A 19,222-nucleotide genomic window follows, 5' to 3' on the forward strand; every position below is an offset into this window, starting at 1 on the left:
GGGGGGGGCATATGAGGTTCTGAAGACACAATGCCATTTCTATGGGGTGCTTGCCCCAAAATGCGGAAACCTCGGTCCACGAGAGAACACCACAGAAACCCAGACAGACATCAGGCCCAATAACTAATCAATACTCTTCAAAAATTATTCGGGTGAGGAAAGACTGCTGCAGGCTGCAATCTAAGGCAACATGAAAACGAAATGTCATGTGGAAATCGAGAGAGAATCTGGGAATAAAAAAGGACATGGTTGAGAAATTGGTAAAATTAATAGCACTGTACCAACGTCAAATTCCCAGTTTTGATCATTAGTGATAGCATGTACTGCGTGAGGGATGGATGAGGGAACCCTGGTGCGGAGTGGCTTACACACTGGGTTGCTAACCACAGAGGCAGCAGTTTGAACCCACCATCCACTCCACGGGAGAAACACGAGGCTTACAGCCTGGGACGGCCACAAAGGAGCTCTCCCATGTGCCACAGGGCTGCGCGGAGTTGGAATTGACTCGGTGATGGTCATTGGGGGTGGGCATTAAGACATCAACAATCGGGCAGTGAGAGAGCTGTATGAAAACTACTATTTTTCTGACTTTGTTTTTGTAAGCCTAAATCGCAGCTCAAAATAACTCAAACCCACAAATCACAGCAAATCCTCCTGGAGAACACTTTTCAAAAGCTAGCTGAGGAGGGGAACTAATGGGGCTGATTATTCATTAAGGGAGAAGCAAAGGAGACCTAAGAGGCGGCTTCAAAGACGAAAGCAGACTGGCAGATTTACAATAGTGCCTCAAACCAGCTCAGGAGGCCCTTCTGAAGATCACAGACCAAAAAGTCCTTACCTAAAGGTTATCTTTTTTCACTTTAGGCATAAACAAAATCTTGGATAAATGTCAGCTTACCCCAGTGTAATCAATTTTCTTACAACCATTTACAAGTGACAATTAACATGCGGCTGTAAGAAAACAGAACTCTAGGGATGAGCACTGACTCGCTTCTCGATGAAGCTTGCACACAGTGACTTCTATGTGAGGACAGGTGGTCAGTGTGCGTACTGGGTGGACACAGCGGTGGCAGCAACGGGCTCAAGTGCGGGAACCACGGCGAGGGTGGCTGGCACAAGGAAGGGCTTGTTCTGGTGAACATGAGTTGCGGTGCTTGGAGCTAATCCGATGGCACCAAACAACACAACTACCACGACCCGGCGACCTCCTTGGTGACGCATGCACTGTTAGAAATGTGAGGCTGGGGGCTTAGCAGTGTTGACATAGTTGTTCAAAGAATCTATTGAAGAATTTTTTATAGAAAGGGAGAAGATGCATCAGAGAATTTCACACCCCCATGGTGAACCTGGATAAACCCCTGAAACGATTGCCCTGATAGACTCGCTAAACCCTAACACTTCAGAAATATCCCTACCGAACAACAATCTAAGCTGAACAAGCTTGATTTAAGAGGGCCTCGTTCGCTTTTGAGAACTATCAGCGCTCCAACTACATAAAGAACGTGGGGGCAGTGAGTCTATGTTAATGGTGAACAATTTGGAAAAGGAGGGGAGGGGGTGTTTCAAAAAGTCTGCAGCAAAATTCCATTACTTTTCAATTACATTTTTTTACAAAGTTTTGGAAGCTCCTCATGTAACTCGTGTCCAAATCCCAGTGACAGGCTTTTGAAATGGAAAATGGCCCCTCCTCCACCCCCAACAAGTGTTCCTGTCACATAATACTGCCCAAACCATAGGCTTTATCTTCTCCTCTTCCAAAGAGGGCCTCTTCCTTCTGTTGGGGGTTTGAGAGGAGGGGCACACATGGGACAATGGGGCACAGGGACTAGGTAAACATTTGCCACAAAAAAACAGCTTAGTGGTGATCATCTGGGTGGGGGGTGGGGGAGTTTGCAGAAGCATTTAGATTACATTTGTGATGGCCAAGCTAAAATAATTTCAGAAAATAAAGTTTTGAGGTCTATACTGAAGACTGGTTCAATTCCACTTTTAGACATTTCTGCCATCCCCCAATTAGGGATGCATTTAGGAAGAGAGTTTTACTTTTTGAAGCAGGAGGGATCTTGTGCTTGAGGGATTACCTAGAATAATCTCCTTGGTCACCAAAGGGGATGCACATTTGGGTTAAATCCCCTCTTAACTGGAAGCCTGCCCAGTAAACAACTGCTAATGGGCATGAAGGACGCCTATCACATGAAGAACAAACACTCCAAACCCAACCCGTTTCTTCTCCGAAGCCCATTCTGCAGAACACAGCACAGCTTGAAATGGGACTGGTGCCAGAAGAGATTTAGCGACTTTTCCAGGCCGCAGTCTTTATGCGAAACCTACGTGAAATAAGGTCGAAGCACTTTTTCTCCTCGGGGTTGGTCTTCACCTGACAGGTTAAAAGGTTGAGCTTCGCAGGAGGGCGGTTAGCCTGTTGAAAAAACAATAAAACAGAAGTCTGTGGGTGCAAAGGAAGGTAGGATCAGACAACATCTCCCTTCACTACACTAACTACACATTTTTTTTCACTTCTTTGCAAGGACCGCTTTTGCAAGTCCGATGGCTCTAAGGAGTCATGACAGAGCCACTCTGGGTTCTGCGGAGGCGAGGCCCTGTCTCTGCACAAGCAGCAAGCCACCAGCCAGGAGGGAAGGGTGAGGGAGGTGGCAGTGACCTCCCTGGGTCACAGGGGTCCTGAGATTCAGGCCCCAGCTCTGCTCCTGACCCTGGCGGTGTGCCGGGTGACCTGGTGAACGTGCAAGCGCGCTTTTAAGTGTAAGCACCTGCTTCAAGGGAAGGTCGTCTCAGAACCCATAAGTGGTGGAGAAAGTATTTCCCTGCTTTCCAAAGTGATGACAAATTAGACAGCCGCTGTCACGGAAGTTTCAACAGCACACACACTTCATTCACATACGACGTTACTCCCTTTCCACCTCCCACATGACGTTTACAAGCGATCACAGCACATTGGTCAGAATCAGTCAAAAGTGACCATTTTGTTGCAGTTTGAAAAGAAAAAAATATTAAAAATTAGTTTAAGAAAGCAAAAGGCAGAGAAGGTAAGAAAATAATCAAAGGGGGGGGGGTCTGAACAGTAAAATCTGAAAACAGTAAAAATCCCATAAAGTCTCTGAATATGAATGAGCACATCTTACCCACCTCCCAAGTAGCTCAATGAAAGATCCCACAAAAATGTCTGAAACATCAAGCTGCTCTTGTTCACCATTCTCCACGGCTTTCAGACACTGCCAGTGTGGGGGTGGCTTCCTCCAGGCTCTCACAGCCCTGGGAAGACCCTCAAGCACAGATTTGCCCCAGTCCCCCTTCAAAAAAGAGGTGGGTGTGAGGGAGGAAAGGAAGGTAGTGTCTTTTAACACTAGGATGATGAAGTGCTTCCTCTAAACTTCCACCCAAACTACAATAAAACGAAGCACGCACGGGAGTGACCGTGCAGTATGAACAAACTTGGGTTTGATAAAAGGAAGTCAGTCTGAGCAGATGTATGTCAGTGAGATTGAACTTGGCAGTGTGGATGAGTCTCCTCCTATGTAAGCCCGCCTGAACTGGCATCCAGTCAGTTCTGACTCTCAGGGCCCCACCTGCATCACGGCAGCACTGGACCCCATCGGTTTTCTAGGTAAAGTTCTGGAAGGAGATCACCTTCGGGCCTCTCTTCCAGGTTGTCTCTGGCTAGACGCGAACCAGGGGCCAAGTGTGTTAACCACTGGCAGCATGCCAGTCCTCCTCCCTGGAGAGACGTCCGAGGGATTCTCCAGCCTTTCAGCTTCTTCACAGAATTCTCCCTGTTTGTTCAGAAACTAGAAGATTCCGGAATTCCTGGACAGGCAGAATTAGAAGATTCCCACTTTCTGCTTAATCTGGTTGACCGTGACCGTTTCGAGTGAACACACCATAGATTTAAGATCCTTGCCAGTAGGATGACTTGACTCGCCCAGAACCAAGCGAAGAGAGGAAGCCCGATCCCTGTGTGCAACACGGGTGTGGGCCCGTGTGAAGGCCACGTCTCCCAGTGATCACACGACTCCGTGGGTGTCATCTTCAGGGAAGCTCCCAGTCTAAAGACAGGCTGCCGTACTCAGTCGCAGCTACAGAAACCAAAATAAACTCACCGCCATGGCACGGTGAGAAGGGCGTGTCTGAAAGAAGTCAGGCCACTCTGGGGTTCAGAAGCCCTTTCAGGGGCAAGAAGATGATCTTGACAAGTATTAGGAATCCCTGCACTTTGTGAGCGAGGACGATTAAGATGTGCTGATGGGAGCCAAGTGCTGCTCCCAGCAGTTTGCACCAAGTAATTAATTTTAATTTCCTTGACTGCCCTCTGAAGTAGGAACCACTCCCGTTTTCTAAAGAAACTGGCCGACAGACTAAAGAACGGGTCGAGGTCAGGTGGGCACAATGTGGGAGCAGGGAAGCTAGGATTCCATGAGGCAGGCTGGCTTCAGAGCCGAGCTCTTGCCCACCGGGTTCTACTGCCCTCCGCATGAAGACGTTGTGCCAGGCCGAGTGGCTTGCTCGGACTCAACTGTGAAGTCAAGTCACTGTCAGGCCAGCACACAAGCTCCACTGGCGTTGCTGCCACCCTTCCCCTTCTTCCTGTGCAGCCTGTAGTCCTCATTCCTCACTCGAGCGTGGGGAAGGCTGCTCAGCCCCTAGAGACAACCACTGCCCAGGCGCTGTTTTACTTCAGAGCACACCAGCGCTCCAAAATAGAGAAAAATTATTCCAAGCCTCGACTTGCCCTGGGACTGATGATCAAGGCATCTGTGGCTGCACATTACAAAACGCAGCACACTATCAAAAAATCAACAAAGGGGCCCACAAAACTGACAGCCTTCATCAGTATCAGCTTGTCTAAAATCCGCAGGAATAAACTGTCTGCTATTTGTTCAGATTAAGTTATCAATTGACAGCAAGGCTGTAAAAATTGTGGGTGAAAATCTTTAGAGAAAGAAAAATGCTATCCATTCAAAATGTTCTCCCTGCTATTTTGGGGGGGGGGGGGGAGGGGATGGTGTTGCCATTTAATTCAGCTGTAGAACCCTTAGTTGTACCTAATTCATCAGATTGTGTTTGACCCTCCCCCAACCTCATTTGAGAACCCTAAGTAAAACGTTCAGGAAGGGGGAGCTTTCTAGACTTCTCCTTTGCCGTGAAGTCGTGGACAACAGTGATTCTCCCACGTTGGTCACGTCAAACCAGCCCATCGGTCAGGCCTTTGGAAGCCCGTGTGCTTGCTCCCGTCTGCATGACGGATGCTCTCTCAGACAAGCCTTCGTTTGCTAAGAACCGGTGGACATGTCCAGCCTCACGCAGTCCGTCTTTGATGAGGTGGTCGTGCTATGAATTTGGCGAGGGGGATACCTAATAGAGTCATTTCGACCCAAGGATCACCTTTCCCAGCACCAGGAAACGCCACCAGCCTTGGCCACTGGGGACTGCCTCTCAGACATCCTCAGGACTCCGCTGCTGGAGGGAGACACCTAGCGATTTCAGTTTCCAAAGGCCGCCAGCTTCCCCTGGGAGACTTAACCTAAAAGTGTAAATGCCCCTTGGGGTTCCATCTCTTAAAGCCCCGACACCGTGTGTGCACCAGAGCCTGCCTGTGGACTCCCCTGACTTGGTCAAGCCTGTGAAAAACTACCCAGCAGGGCGCTGGCTGCCGGAGTGGAATCAAAGCAAAGCAAAGCATCTCTCAGCCCTCTCTTGGCACAGTGCCACCGCGGTCACACTGTGTGCTGACGCAGGGACACGGAGAGGGCTGTGGGCTTCTGGTTTGAAGAAGCGTATGCAGAACAGAGGAGCAACAGAATGTCTGTTCCCTCAAAAAAACGACAAAGGAGACCTGCTATGTGGACCTACTCATTTTCCTGGCAGGACAGTGGTGGGGGTGATGGTTGCTGGGCAGTCCCCACCTGCCACCCCTTCAGGCCATCATGGGCAGTGGCTGCTTCTGGGAGAGTCTCCTGCCCAGGTGGCTCAAGGCAGAGAGGGGATTCCCAAGAGAGGGTTTCCACCCGCCCTTGCTAAGCATGCAGCTGTCTGACAGGCTGAGTTGCTGGCACCCTTGAGAAGCTAGTTACAGCTGCACCATCTGCCCACCAAAACCAGGAAGAGAACCAAGAGCCTGTCTCTCGAGAGGGAGCTCTCCCGATGGAAGGGGCGCAAGGCAGCGTAGATGCCATCAGCAGAGGACAACGGGACCTGTTTTCAGTTCTGCCATGGAGGCAGGGACACCTAGAGGCTAAGCTGAGGCTCTGGGTCCAGAAAACAAAATGCAAACCCACAGGCAATTCTGACTCGCAGTGACTCTACACAACGGAGCAGAGGGTCCCACAGGGTCTCCAGGGCTGTAAGGACCACTCTGTAAGGACCACTCACGGAGCGGCTGGTGGGTTTGCATCAGCCAACGTTCAACTAGCAGCCAAGAGCTGCACCCTGCACACCCTGGGTCTTGGGGCGCGCACTTAAATGAGGCAAAGACACCGACGACCTTGGTGCGTCCGCTGCTGGCTAAGCTGGAGAGGAAAGTCACCCTGTTTAGTGACCTCCTCTGCGCTAGGCAGAAACTAATCACCCAAAAGGAAACCAATGGGAGAGCAAACCTCAGAATGGCAAGCGCTGGGGAGCAAGAACTCCCATCCAGCCCAACGCTCTCGGGTCAAAGTGGAAAAACAGCTCCATGGCTCTGCTTCCCAGTGTGCAGCACCCACGCTGACACGAACACACCTCCCCAGGGAGAACCCTGCCGCCAGACCCCAGTGGCATGGCCCCCGGAAAGAGAGATGAGGACCTGGATTTGCCCGACCCAGACCGTCCTCAGAGTCCCATGCGCTATCCTTGAGAGACGCTCACGGCCACGCGCCCAGAGACCCCGCCCACCACAGCCATCTCCTGTGGGTCTCCACCACGGTGACTGTGGACGGAGTAGTTTAACTTACCTTACATGCATATTAAAAGTCAGGGGCTGGGCCAGTCAGTGCGGCTCCTGGCCACTCAGTAGGGTTTCCCGGGGCCTGCCTTTCTTCTGAGGCTCCTCTGGGTATAAACCATACACACCACCCGGGAGTCCCCCAACACACACACACACACACACACACACACACACACACACACACACAGGCTCACCATAACAAAGGCAAGTTAAAGACAATACTTACAGTCCCGTGGGATATGGTCAGAAACCCATTTTTAACGGAACATTTCCTTTTCTGCCACACTTTCCGGATCCTTGTAGACCAAGAACAAGAGAAGTTCAGATTCTGGACACATGGGTGAGAAACGCATCATCTGCACCCGCTCGCTCACACGCACACGTACCCGTCGCTCTTCTTGTAGAGGCTGCCGCTCCGCTCCGTCCCATGCTCCTTGTTCCCCTGGGGCTGGTGTAAGCTATAGGCCGCCCCCTGGCGGATCTGGGAATCCTGGAACAAGGAAGAAGCGAGTTTACATTCTGCCCTGATCCCAATAAGGAAACACCTGTCTCCAACTAACAGCGTGGATAAACCGTTCCTCCTTCTCACCACACCAGAAAGGCTCCTAAGATTCATAGCCCAAACCAACAGATGCCGTTTTTTAGGGTGGAGGGAGAAGTACCAAAAACAAGTGTCCCCAAACTGGCCTGAAGAAAGAGCCACCTGTTCAGTGGCCAAGCACTACTCCATCATGAGCCTGAAGTCCCTGATGATAGCAAGAGGCAAAACCAGCCCTCAAGAAGGCAGACAACGGGTTTGTGTGCAAAGAACCCCACGCTCTAACCACAGGCAGGTTCCTAAAACCCCCTGCTTCCGTTTCCCCAGTTGTCAAAGAGGCATGAATGACTCTGTAGGGATGAGTAAGGTCAGAGATGCATAAATACCTGTTCAACGGCAGGCATGCAACACTCCTGGTCTCCGCCAGGGGGAGAGGGCTGGGCGCTGACCCTCTACCTCAGATCACGGACCAGGAAGAGCCTGTCTCACAAAAGCTCTTCCCCTCGGCCACTGAGAACCCGACCGCATGCCTACACGGCACGCTCCAACCTGTAACTTCCGCTGACAATGCTGTCCAAGAATTCCCGGTGCTCAGCTGACAAATGTGCCTAGAAGTCCTGAGCCCGGGAAGAGCAGGCTACTGGTGCAAGCCGCTGGAGACCCCAGCAGGAGCAGCAAGATGGGGACAGGGACTTACTTCACAGGTAAAGGTTGCGTGAGCACGGCCCTAACGCTTCACGGAGATCCTCCAACCCAGCTGGCTTCATCACGAAGCAGAGGAGACACCATGACACTGAGCTCGTTCCAGCCAGGGCAGAGCGGACTGCAGTGCCTCCCGTTCTAGCGCCTTCCATTCGACCGCGCTGCCCCGAAGACCAACACAGCTACATCTCTACCACCAAGAAACCGCCCATCCTAGGGGAGAGTGGACCCCTGCCCCGACACTGAAAGAGCTAACACGTGAACGCCAACGTGATTCCGATACAGAACCTGTGGAGTGACGGATCACACGGGGAAGTCCCGGGAGTGTGGGAGCAACGTGTTTCATGGCAGCAGACAGGACTTGGAAGGCCCAGGAGAGGAGCATGTCAGACAGGGAGAGGGGAGGAGAAAGCTGTGGTGGCTGACTGGGTTGGTTCAAACAGAAGGTTCCCCAGAGAATAAGGAGAAACTACTGTGGCTGAGATAAAGGGGGGCAGGCCATAGGACAGCCAGGCTAGGGTCATCAGGATTCAGACCTGGTTTCAAAACGACAGTGAGCCACTTGCTCTTGACAGTTTAGGGGCAAAAAACCCAACAACATTCCAAGCAAAAGCTACGCAGATGGAGAATTACCCTAAGACGATAGCAGAGCCTGGAGAAGCAAAGAGAAGGCGGTATGGACAATCCGTTCCCAAGGTACCAATCTTAGTACGGTTCCGGGTTATCTTCTGAAGCCACAGATTTCCATCTGGAGCCATCGGCCAGCAGCCTGGGAAAAGGCTCATCGTTTTTCACTTATCAGCTGTTCCGTGTACCGGTGGGGCTGGTACGAGGTGCTAAAGAACCACACCGGAGGAGAATGGGAAAGTCTGGTGAAGCACTCAAGTTCAAAGGGGTACAAAGAAGCCAAGCCCACTGCCACTGGATCCATTCTGACTCACGAGCACCTGGAAAGGGTCTCCAAGGCTGCGCACTGCCGAGGGGGCAGATGGTCTGCTCTTTTCCCCAGGGACCTGCCTGCCAACTGCGACGGTGGCCATCCAACGCTTATCTTGTGGCGCCACCAAGCTCTACTAGGGGAGTGCTGACATGTGGTGGAGATGCGACCAATGTCCTAGAGCGATCCATGAATTAACTACAGAACAAGAAGCCGACAGACCCTTTTTTAAGGAATGGGTTGACTGTGAAGGTCTTCGGTGTTTATTTTTGAGCCCTCAGTTCCACCTCACTGATTTGTGGCTGTTCTTGCACCATGCTGTCTTATTGACGTGATTTTTAGAGCAGAGAGTTTGTGTCTTCCAACTTGGTTCTTTTTGAAGACTGTGTTAACGATCTTGGGTCGTCTTCATTGCCACATGAATTTTTTGATATTTGTCGATTTCCATAAAAAGGCAGCTGGGCATTTTGGCAGCGGTTGCATGGAACCTGGGGATCATGGGGAGTCTCACTTAACCTAAACAATACTCAGTCGTCTGATCCATGCACATGGGCTATCCAGCTCTGACTTCAAGCTCTGTCAGATACAGCAGAGACCAAGAAGCCCTTCTACCGAACAGCCAGCTGTGTGCAGAGACCATCTGTGATTAAACTGACAACAGGCCCAAGTAAGAGGACACACAACGGGGACCGGCACAGCCTCTCTTCCACCAAGAGTTCCCTTATGATCTGTGCCTCTGGACAACCACGGGACGAGAAGTGTCCCACATCCACATGCTCCCAAAATGGCAGCATGTCAGCAGAAGAAACTCACTGATGCCATCCTAAACTAGGCATACCTGTAGCCAGGAGAGTTAAGCGGGGAAACACTGCTCACCTACATGCACCTCCACGAATGACTCCAAAGAAACCTGTCCAACGACTGAACTGCACAACCACGAAGTCAGTCTGTTGGTCTAGAAAGGAAAATTCCGGCATAAAGTGGGCAGTGGAATCATGTGGCAGGTCTGCTAACAGTGTCCAAGCCAGGTGTGTTGATCAGAATGGAATACGGGTCGCACAGACATTCACCTTCTCAACAGTCAGATCCAACGCCAAAAGTCAAGGAAGAAATCATCTGTCTACTCATTTTCTTCAACCTGGTTTTTCCTTAAATCATTTTCCTTTTCATTGTAAGCTAATCTGAACCCAAGACACTGCAAAATTAGAAGTGTTTAAGGGAAAGGAATGTCCTTTTCAACCTAAAATTGAGCCTGCCTTGGAACTAGCTATTTCCGCATTCTCTGGGTGAACAGGAGAACAGCCCCCCGAATCACCGTGTGAAGCGGCTGATCCAGTGAAGATGGGGAGATGAATGAGACCAGCCCTTTCACAGGACCAGCCAGCCCTTCCCTCAGCATCTTTGATTGTTGGGACAGTGCAACAGAAATGAACAATCTAACAAGTGGCCCGATCTGGACACAGGACCTTGCTTTTTGAAGATTCTCCAATGCACTCTGCCGGTGCCCGGGGACGAGGACAACCGAAGGCTGGACCGAGACTCCTTACCGCGCCATGTGGAGAGAGGGTGCGCAAGTGCGCAGGCGACTGATGGGACCTCGGGAGCTCTCCTCAGAGTCTAACCACAGCCACAGAGCCACTGTCTGATGACATCCTGAGAAGTTCTTAGGTCCCTGCCACTATTCATGACTTTGGTTTGGTACGGGGTGACAGTGTTGTGTGCCACCTTGGCCAGGCTCAGAGGTGGAAAAGCCTAAATCTGCGAGAACGGGGGAAGGGGCAGCATTGCATGTGTTACTGATATGCGTGAGTGAACTGCTTCGTTTTTCTCACTGAGTGAGTGAGACTCAGAGCTCTGAAGCTAAGGTTCCAAAGGATGGCCCAGGATGGCGCGTCATGTGGGCAGGATACTGTCAACAACAGCAACGACACCTCCTCTGTCCCACACGAAGAATGCAAACGCCCTGAGAGTGGGGGGCCTTGTCCCCTTTGTTTACTGCTCTGTCTTCAGCCTCTGCCGCTGGTGGGTGTGGCTGAGTTGGCCCGGACACACAGTGGCCTATGGACCACAGAACCCAACACTGCCTGCTGTTGCAGCCTCTAGACCAGCGGTTCTAAACTGTGAGTCACGACCCCTTTGGGGGGTCAAACGACCCTTTCACAGGGGTCACCCAATTCATAATAGTAGCAAAATGACAGTGATAAAGTAGCAACGAAAATAATTTTATGGTTGGGGCGTCGCCACCACTTGAGGAACTGTATTAAAAGGATGCGGCATTAGGAAGGCTGAGAACCCCTGTTCTAGACCCTTCAGCATCTCTGAGCGCAACATCCATTGGAAGAATGAACGAGCAATGTCTACTTATCAGAATCACGGGCCAAGGGCCGTACGGAAACACTCTCTCAGGTCTCACAAACCTGTCTGGTCTAGGCAATATTGTTCCTATTTTGCATATAAAGAGACCAGAGCTCCCTGGGCTCAGAGAAGTCAAGCCATCAGCCCAATGCCATCCTGGTAGGAAGTAGAAGATTTGGGACCAAAATGACCAAGAACCATGCTTTTCTGCTCAGCTAGATGGATTCCCAGGCAAACCTTATGTCCTGGTCAGAACTTGGTCCAGTATCTCTACCTGCTACAAGCCCTGCTCTTAATTATCCTCCAACTCTCAGCTCAGGCACCATGGTTTCTGGGAAATCATTCCTGCACACTTCTGCTATGCTCATTCTAGGGGGACCTCATCATCCTGTATCCTCAACTACTCCCCTGTCCTCACCCCTCAACGTGTGCCCCCTGCGAGGGGAGAAGTACATTCATCCAAGTTGTGTGTGTGTGTATGCATGTATTATGTACATGTGTGTGTTTATATGTGTATATGCATGCGTGTGCAGAGTCTGACCTAAAGTCACTGCTGAGAAAATGACAGCCCCATGCAGGTCAAGCAACAAGTTTTCTAGAGTCAGAAACGAAGGCTAGGGTTAGGTTAGCCAGCAGCCACGCAGGAGAGGCAGGGAGGTGGACCCCAGGCCAGGGGCAACAACTTGGTTTCTGAATGACTCAGATTGGGTCATTACAAGACATGTCAATGCAAGCCAGAAAAAGGCACCGTGGTTTCAGTACTGAGGACGTGACCAATACGCTAGAGCCTGAGTCCCACCCCCAGACGAGAACAGAAGTCTGGGCTCTCAGCATCAGACAGCAGAGACAACAGACCAGCCACGATGTGTGGGGAGGAGAAGGCAATGAATTGCAGAGGGCTCTGCCTGCCCAGCAGAACCCGTGAGAGCTGGATCCCGGGGGACAGGCAGGCGGAAGAAGGTTCAGGTGAAAGCTGGCGCAGGAAGGGAAAGGATCTTTGCAAAACTCAAAATTCTACAACAGACGGAGGAGGATCAGCAATCTGTTCAACCTTTCTGCAAGACTGAACACACGGACGACAGAACAGTCCAGCGGGTGTGTCCTCTCCACAAGACAGTGCCACTGTCGGCAACTGAGGTGTGAGGCTGCCGGGGGTCACGAGACCCCAGGGCCAGGTCAGAGAGTGACAAAGGGAAGCCGCCATGGCCAAGCTCTCCACTGAGACCAAGTGAACGACGTCTGAGAACGCCAGGAAGAACGTGAGGGGTCACGCTGCGGCTCCGGGGCACACTCCCTACCGTGTTAGGAATCGTGTCTCAGTGCCAGAGTGCTTCTATTGCGGAGGAAAACCATCAACAACGCTACTGCCGGGGCACACTCCCTACCGTGTTAGGAATCGTGTTTCAGTGCCAGAGTGCTTCTATTGCGGAGGAAAACCGTCAACAACACTGCTCGCTTTCTGAGTCAGAGGAGCCAGTCCAAGGAAGGGAAACAGAACCCAAGCAGCAGAGATGTCTAACTGTCAGATCCTTTCTAATGCAGGGAACACGAGAGAAAAGCCCGATCCAAAACCTGTTCACAGAAATCATGGAAAACCCGATTGGATATATTTGTTTATAACTTACCATTGTATTCATAAAGTGTCTAGTTTTTGGACTATGATGATCCAATGCCATGTAAAAAATAATACGAGGAAAATCCAGCACGTTCACAATGGTGAGATTGACGCATTAGGTCTTGGTGAGTAGCCAGCTGGGCAGAAAAGCCACGCAGAGCAGTAAAGGGGTCCATCTGACCCCTGTGCATAATCTAGGGAGGACGGCTGGCCAATAATAGCAACCAGAACAGCAGCCAACCATTAATGATCTCTGGCCTGTGCTGGTGAGCATTTTCTACCTTCCTGCAAAGCGGTATGTAACCAGCTCCGGCAGCAGCCAGTTTCCCCGAACTTCCTCCCTCTGCACAGCCGAAGCAAACCGTGCCCTGTTCCCAGAGAGCTACTAAATGCTCACGTTTGCTTCCCTTACTTAGACCTGGAGCGCTGCTTCTCCAGCTACATTCTCCTTCCAGGACAAAGTGGCCCTCCACCATGACCCATCAATGGACTGGAGGCCACTATCTTGCAAACCCAGCACTACCTCTTCTAACTGACAGTAGGCCACCATCTTCTCCATATTCCAACTTATTTTCCCTTTTCTCTGCTCATATTCTGCGTGGGAATATCAAATCCACCAAGACCCATGTTCTCTGAAGAAGCTAATGAGTTGTGGGCCTTGTTGCGCCCCCCAGGTAACTCCATCAGCCAGTCCTTCACCTCGCTGGCCCATGCTTTCCAGGAGTCCCCTAAGCGAGAGTGCTGGTCAGGCAATGTGAGAGGCAGGGAGGAGGGTGGGCACAGAAGGCGAAGGGCACCCTCAGGTTACTCAGAGTGGGCTGGAGAAAAGGCATCTGCACACTGGCAGGGGGCAGGAATGCACCAAGCAAGGGACTGTGATGGAACAAGTCTGTTTCAATGGAACGTGCGAAATGAACCCATACCATTCGGGATGGGGTGACAGGGAGGTGTAAGATGGACCAGGGGATGTGTGGAAGTCAACCATGCAGTGAAGAGGAGGGAGCAAGATGCTTCATCTTCACAAAGGAGTAACCATGAAGGCATGAATGGTCAACATGGAAAATTTTGACTTTGCTATTATTTTCACATTGAAATCTTAAGTCTTCAATAAACTGTGATACTGAAAGATTAAAATCAAAAACACTGTAAGTCATTAATATATGAAGAAGAAACATCTATTTTCTATGTTTATGAAGAGAGCATGCAAAATTCTACAATTTATTGAAATATGAACTACTTACTCTCCTAGACTTCGGTCACAAAAGGTAAGTGCATTTGGAAGAAAAACAACATATTCAGTTATAGTATAAGAACTTGAAACAAAGTAGAGCATTCCAAAATGCCAAGAGTGAATTTTATGCTCTGCTAAATAGTTTAATAGCTCTTTTTTTTTAATCGACTAGCTACACCATCAGATATGCTTTTACTAACAAGGAGGTCGATTTACCGGTATGTCTTAATATCCAATTTATAATACTAATACTGTAAGTAACATCGTAAAATGAGCTAAAAAATTGACCTTATAATTACATTTGTTTTTTAATGAGCTCAAAATACATGAAGTATCACTGTTGATTACTAGCACAGAACCCATTACATAAGAGATACAAAAATGACAACAACAAAAAAACCCACTAAGATTTTTCAGAAAGACGGTGTAAGAAAACTCAAGTCTATACAACCTCGGGGCCAGAGAGACTCTAATGGCCACCTGTGATGTGTCTTATGCCCAACTGGACAGAGTCCACATCCATCAGACCAGAAAGTCCCAGGAGCAAAGGGGCATAAACAACAAGGGCTCCCAGGGACAGACACCAAGAGCTCCCATGTTTTTATACAAGTCACAAACTGTATCCGGGCGAGGGCTCGGGGTGGGGCAACAGTGGGCTCTCATGCTTGTTTCCGGTGTGCACTGTATGTGTGTACGCGTCATTTCCACGGGCGCATGATATGCGAAAAATACAGTGCTCAGCTACCAGCTGATAGAGCAAAAGGCTTATCCACAGCTTCTCACAGGGACCAGAGTTACCCGGAAAGCTGGTGTTATAAAACCCAGAGTGAATTATAAATACCTAAACAATGTGGTTTTACCGTCTTTTTTTTTAATAATAATTTTATTGGGGGCTCGTACAACTCATCACAATCCGTCCATCGAAATGAATCAGAATTTCTCTGCTCTTAAGCCTGCTGAGACCTGTGTGTAAAGCAAGGACTCTTTCTCATTTAAATCCCCTCACCTCCTTCTGTTCCACTTGCAACGCTGATTTCAAAATGTCTCGAAGCTGTATCAATTGCCTTCTTTCTTCATCCTGGGCTTGTTTGATCTTCAGAAATAAACCAAACAAAAGTGAGAAACACACGACCAGGTCACAACAACAGGGTAGTACACAGACATGCAGTAACTCCTTCCCCAGCGTAAACTGTTTATGAACGGGAACTTCCCACCAGGCTCGGTGATTCGTTCCCAGGTAGCACCGCACGCAAGCACAGGGTTAAACAAAGCAACAGACAACTGAAAGAACGCTGCTTCGACACCGACGGGGGGGGGGGGGGGGGGGGGGGGGGGGGGAGGGGAGCTACGTACTGTATGAAGATCTGTTGAGAGTGTTTCTATGGACGGTTTGATGCTTTCAACGGCTTTCAACCCATCCTGGAAAAAACTAGGGCAGGGGAAAAAATGAGTAAGAAACATCTATTATGCTTCATTAGAGAGGAAACAGTTTTGTTAGGTGAGGCAAAACCAAAAGCCTTCTTCAAAGAAAGCTGGAGTGATGACTTAATTCCTCGGGGGAAAGGCAGCCTGGACAGAAGGTGCAAGTACCGGGCAAACCGAGAGTAAGGTGAGAGTTAGGAGAAGGGGACTGAAGTTTGTCTGAGCACGGCGAGCCTTGTTGTGATGCCCCCAAAGCTGAGCGTGTGATGAGACAGCAGTCTCCTGCTGCACGGCAGTGAGGTCTCACAGGCGTGTGGGGAATGAAAACAAGGAGTAGGACACGACGGACTGTTCTCAAGAGAAACAAGGAAGAAGGCAGGAGAAGGCAGCGACAGTTGGTGTACATGGGTGGCATGCTGCTTGCAGAGCATGAGATGAGTATCAAAATGTATCTATGTTAGCCCCCCACCCCACCCCAGCTCGGAACTCAATGTGGGTGAAGTCATGGATCACAGGCGATTTGGGAAATACAAACAGTGCCGGAAGCTAGACAAGTTTCTGGGCTCAAGGCCCCTGAAGTTTGCTTCACCTAACTCTTGGGGAAGAATGAAGAAAGGTCACACCCTAGCACTGAAGCTCAAGCGCGGCACCTGTGCCCATGTGATCTGGGCCCTGCCCAGTGCTCCAGCTTCAGCCCAAACATCAGCTCACTCACTGGATGCCAGGCCCCTGGCTCCTCTGGCTTCTTCCATAAACCACCTAATTTCATGCACCAGACCCCTTGCATGTGCTGTTTGCTGTGTCTCCCTGAAGCACCTTCATCTCACCTGGCTGGTTCCTATACCCCCCCCACCCCCCACCCCTCCACCCCCGTCAAGTGTCCCCTCTTTCAATGTCAGCTCCTTTTCGAAGCCTCCCATGACCCCTACTTTCTGAGCACTGAGTTCTTCCTCAAAAACCTTAGACAAATGGCAACGATGTATCCATTGGGGTGGCTATTGAAAATGTAACTCTTCCATGAGATGTTAAATTCCAACTTCACACCAGAGTTAAGGACAAGGCACCTACAAAGCCCAGCCCATTCTAGTGGTTGCATTTCAAAAGGTGACCAGGGCTTCCCAGGTGTTCACATGTGAGGCACTTCTTTTTTAAACGACACACAGGGCCCTTTGTGGGACTTTCCAGACACCCAGTGACACAAGCAGGCTGTGAGGTTTCAATTCGATCATTCTAGGGAGGAGGAAGGGGGAGCATGCACATGCATACAGGGTCTGGGTTCTGAACCTTCACGGAGGAGACACGGTCTGAGGTATTAGAATTTTCTTACTGACACACATGCTGTAGCACATACTGTGGTTTATGCTGTGAATCCTGCTATCTCACCCAGCTCTCTTATTCCTCAATACAGACTATGCTGTGGCTTGGCCATTCCTGGGAGTGTTATGGTCATTTACCCACGTCTCACTCCACGGTTAAAAAAAATTTTTTTTAAGCAAAAGAAAAATCCCCAACTCACTGCCAACAAGTCAACCCTGACCCCTGAGGTCTCCGAGACTGGAACTCTTCATGGGACTAGAAAGCCTTAGCTTTCCCTCGCAGAGCAGCTAGCGGTTTGAACTGTTAACCTGGATGTAAGCAGCTCACTGTGTAACTAGGACACCGCCAGGGCTCCACTGTAAGACGAGGCTGAGAAGTGCTGTCAGACTCCTGTACGCCCCCTGCCGGGGGCACCCTTGTAAACGGAGATGGTCCGAGAGGGTGAACGGGAAGGAGAGCTACCATTCTCCTCTCCTCAAGGGTTCTTTTGGTGTCTGGTTTTATTCACGCTTTTCTTTACATCAGTTACTTAATCCTTTCAAATTCGTGTAAGAGCTGATGGGAAAAGTAAGAGAGGCGGCAGAGAGCGAGAACAGAGGCCGTTCTAGGGCAGTGGCCTGCAAAGCAAGGGGCTGGGGGACGTGGGGGGTGGGGGAGTACAGGATCCCTGCACCATGGCCCTCCTCAGTTCCTCAGTACGAATGCTGGGAAAACTTAAGTGGAACCCATCCATAGATCAATGGCATTTCCCCAAGCTTCAAGGATTTCACCCAACATCACACTTTATTGTTTAGGGCATTTTCTATTCCACGCGACCAAATTCTCAAGTCCTTAAAAACGTAGCCTGTTGCCATTGATTTGCTTCATGCACGTGTGCGGTGGACCCATGTGTTTCGGAGTAAGGTGTTGCACCGGCCATCGGCAGAAACAGATGGCTGGGCCTTCTTCTGCGGATTTGAACCATCCACCTTTCAGTTAGTGGCTGAGTGCAAACTGTGCCATCCACAGACCTTTAAAATGTCAAGTTCCTGAGCGGCACACAAAAGGTTTGTTCTCACAGCTACTAACCGAAAAGTTGGCAGTTCAATCCCACCCAGCAGCAGCACAGAGGAAGAAAGGCCTGGTGCACGGCTTCCATCAAGATCCGAGCCAAGAACCCCCAACGGAGCAGTTCTGCTCTGCCACGCACAGAGTAGGTGCTACCCTGAGCTGGAGTCTACTCAAATGCAATGGCTTGAGGTCTCTTCTAAAGTCATACTTCAACCCCCAGGAAGACTCCATCCCAGAGAGAGAGAGAGAGAGAGAGAGAAAGAGAGGTGGTCTGTCTGGCTCTGGGCTCCCATGACACCTCGTCCAGTGCTTTGACAGCCTTTATGACATCACACTATACTTGCACCTGCTGACTACGCTGCCTGTCTGCACCCTGCCCCACCCTCTCACCACAGGAAGCTTCCCCAGGGCAGCTGAGACTTGTCTTCTTCCACTCTGAATCCCAGTTCATCAAGCAGCCACAGCTCAATGCCTCCAACAGGCATTTGATTTTCTCAAAGAACCAACAGAGTCAACATAACACATACGCTCATGACTGCCTTTTGCTTATTTATTTCTGTTTTAAATTTTTTCTTCAAACCAAAGAAAAGACACACAGGAAGTATTCTTCAAGACCACTTAAGGGGCAGCCGTGGGGAAAAGAAACACAGGACACACTGGAGGCGCATCGACACGAAGCCAGTTCAGGAGGCGAGTTACCGCTGATGTCCGCTGGACCTCGGCTCAAAGCAGAGCACACCAAGCAAGTTTACCGGTGCTTCATTGACTATGCCAAGATATTAGGCCGCACGGATTTCAACAAATTACAGATACTTAATTGTGCACATGGAAACCTATATACCGATGGTACAGAGTAAGGGATATTTCATGATTTAACATCAGGAGAGGTGTTTCCAGGTTGTATCTTTTACCATCTTCCTTCCATCTGAAGGCTGAGCAAACATTCGGAGAAGTCAGGCTACATGGAGAACACAGAGTCGGCTGGATTCCTCCTCATTCACAACCTGGGACACAACCTGGGCCCAACCTTATCCACTGAGAGTGAGGAGAACCTGAGACACCCGACAAGGGTCAGAGACCAGTCTTCAGTGTGGGTTCATTCAATAGTGTAAAGG

At 50.1% G+C, this 19,222-nt stretch overlaps 1 protein-coding gene across 5 annotated transcripts in view; it reads right to left on the bottom strand.

Moving 5' to 3' along the window:
* Positions 1–19,222, bottom strand: part of ASAP2 (ArfGAP with SH3 domain, ankyrin repeat and PH domain 2) — a 141,907-nt gene that overhangs the window by 44,733 nt on the left and 77,952 nt on the right. For 3 of the 5 annotated variants that reach the window (XM_045286632.1, XM_045286630.1, XM_045286629.1), the window contains exons 7-12: positions 15,672–15,747; positions 15,325–15,411; positions 14,329–14,337; positions 7,327–7,430; positions 7,167–7,236; positions 2,332–2,419 (exon numbers count right to left, since the gene is read on the bottom strand). In XM_045286632.1, the coding sequence (XP_045142567.1) occupies positions 2,332–2,419; positions 7,167–7,236; positions 7,327–7,430; positions 14,329–14,337; positions 15,325–15,411; positions 15,672–15,747 (434 nt within the window). The remainder of the gene's footprint in view (positions 1–2,331; positions 2,420–7,166; positions 7,237–7,326; positions 7,431–14,328; positions 14,338–15,324; positions 15,412–15,671; positions 15,748–19,222) is intronic. The other 2 variants (XM_045286633.1, XM_045286631.1) reach the window with 1 other exon arrangement.

The sequence above is a fragment of the Echinops telfairi genome, unplaced genomic scaffold, assembly GCF_000313985.2.
Source record: "Echinops telfairi isolate 266 unplaced genomic scaffold, ASM31398v2 ScPeMD7_9;HRSCAF=40, whole genome shotgun sequence".
Taxonomy (NCBI): Eukaryota; Metazoa; Chordata; class Mammalia; order Afrosoricida; family Tenrecidae; genus Echinops; species Echinops telfairi.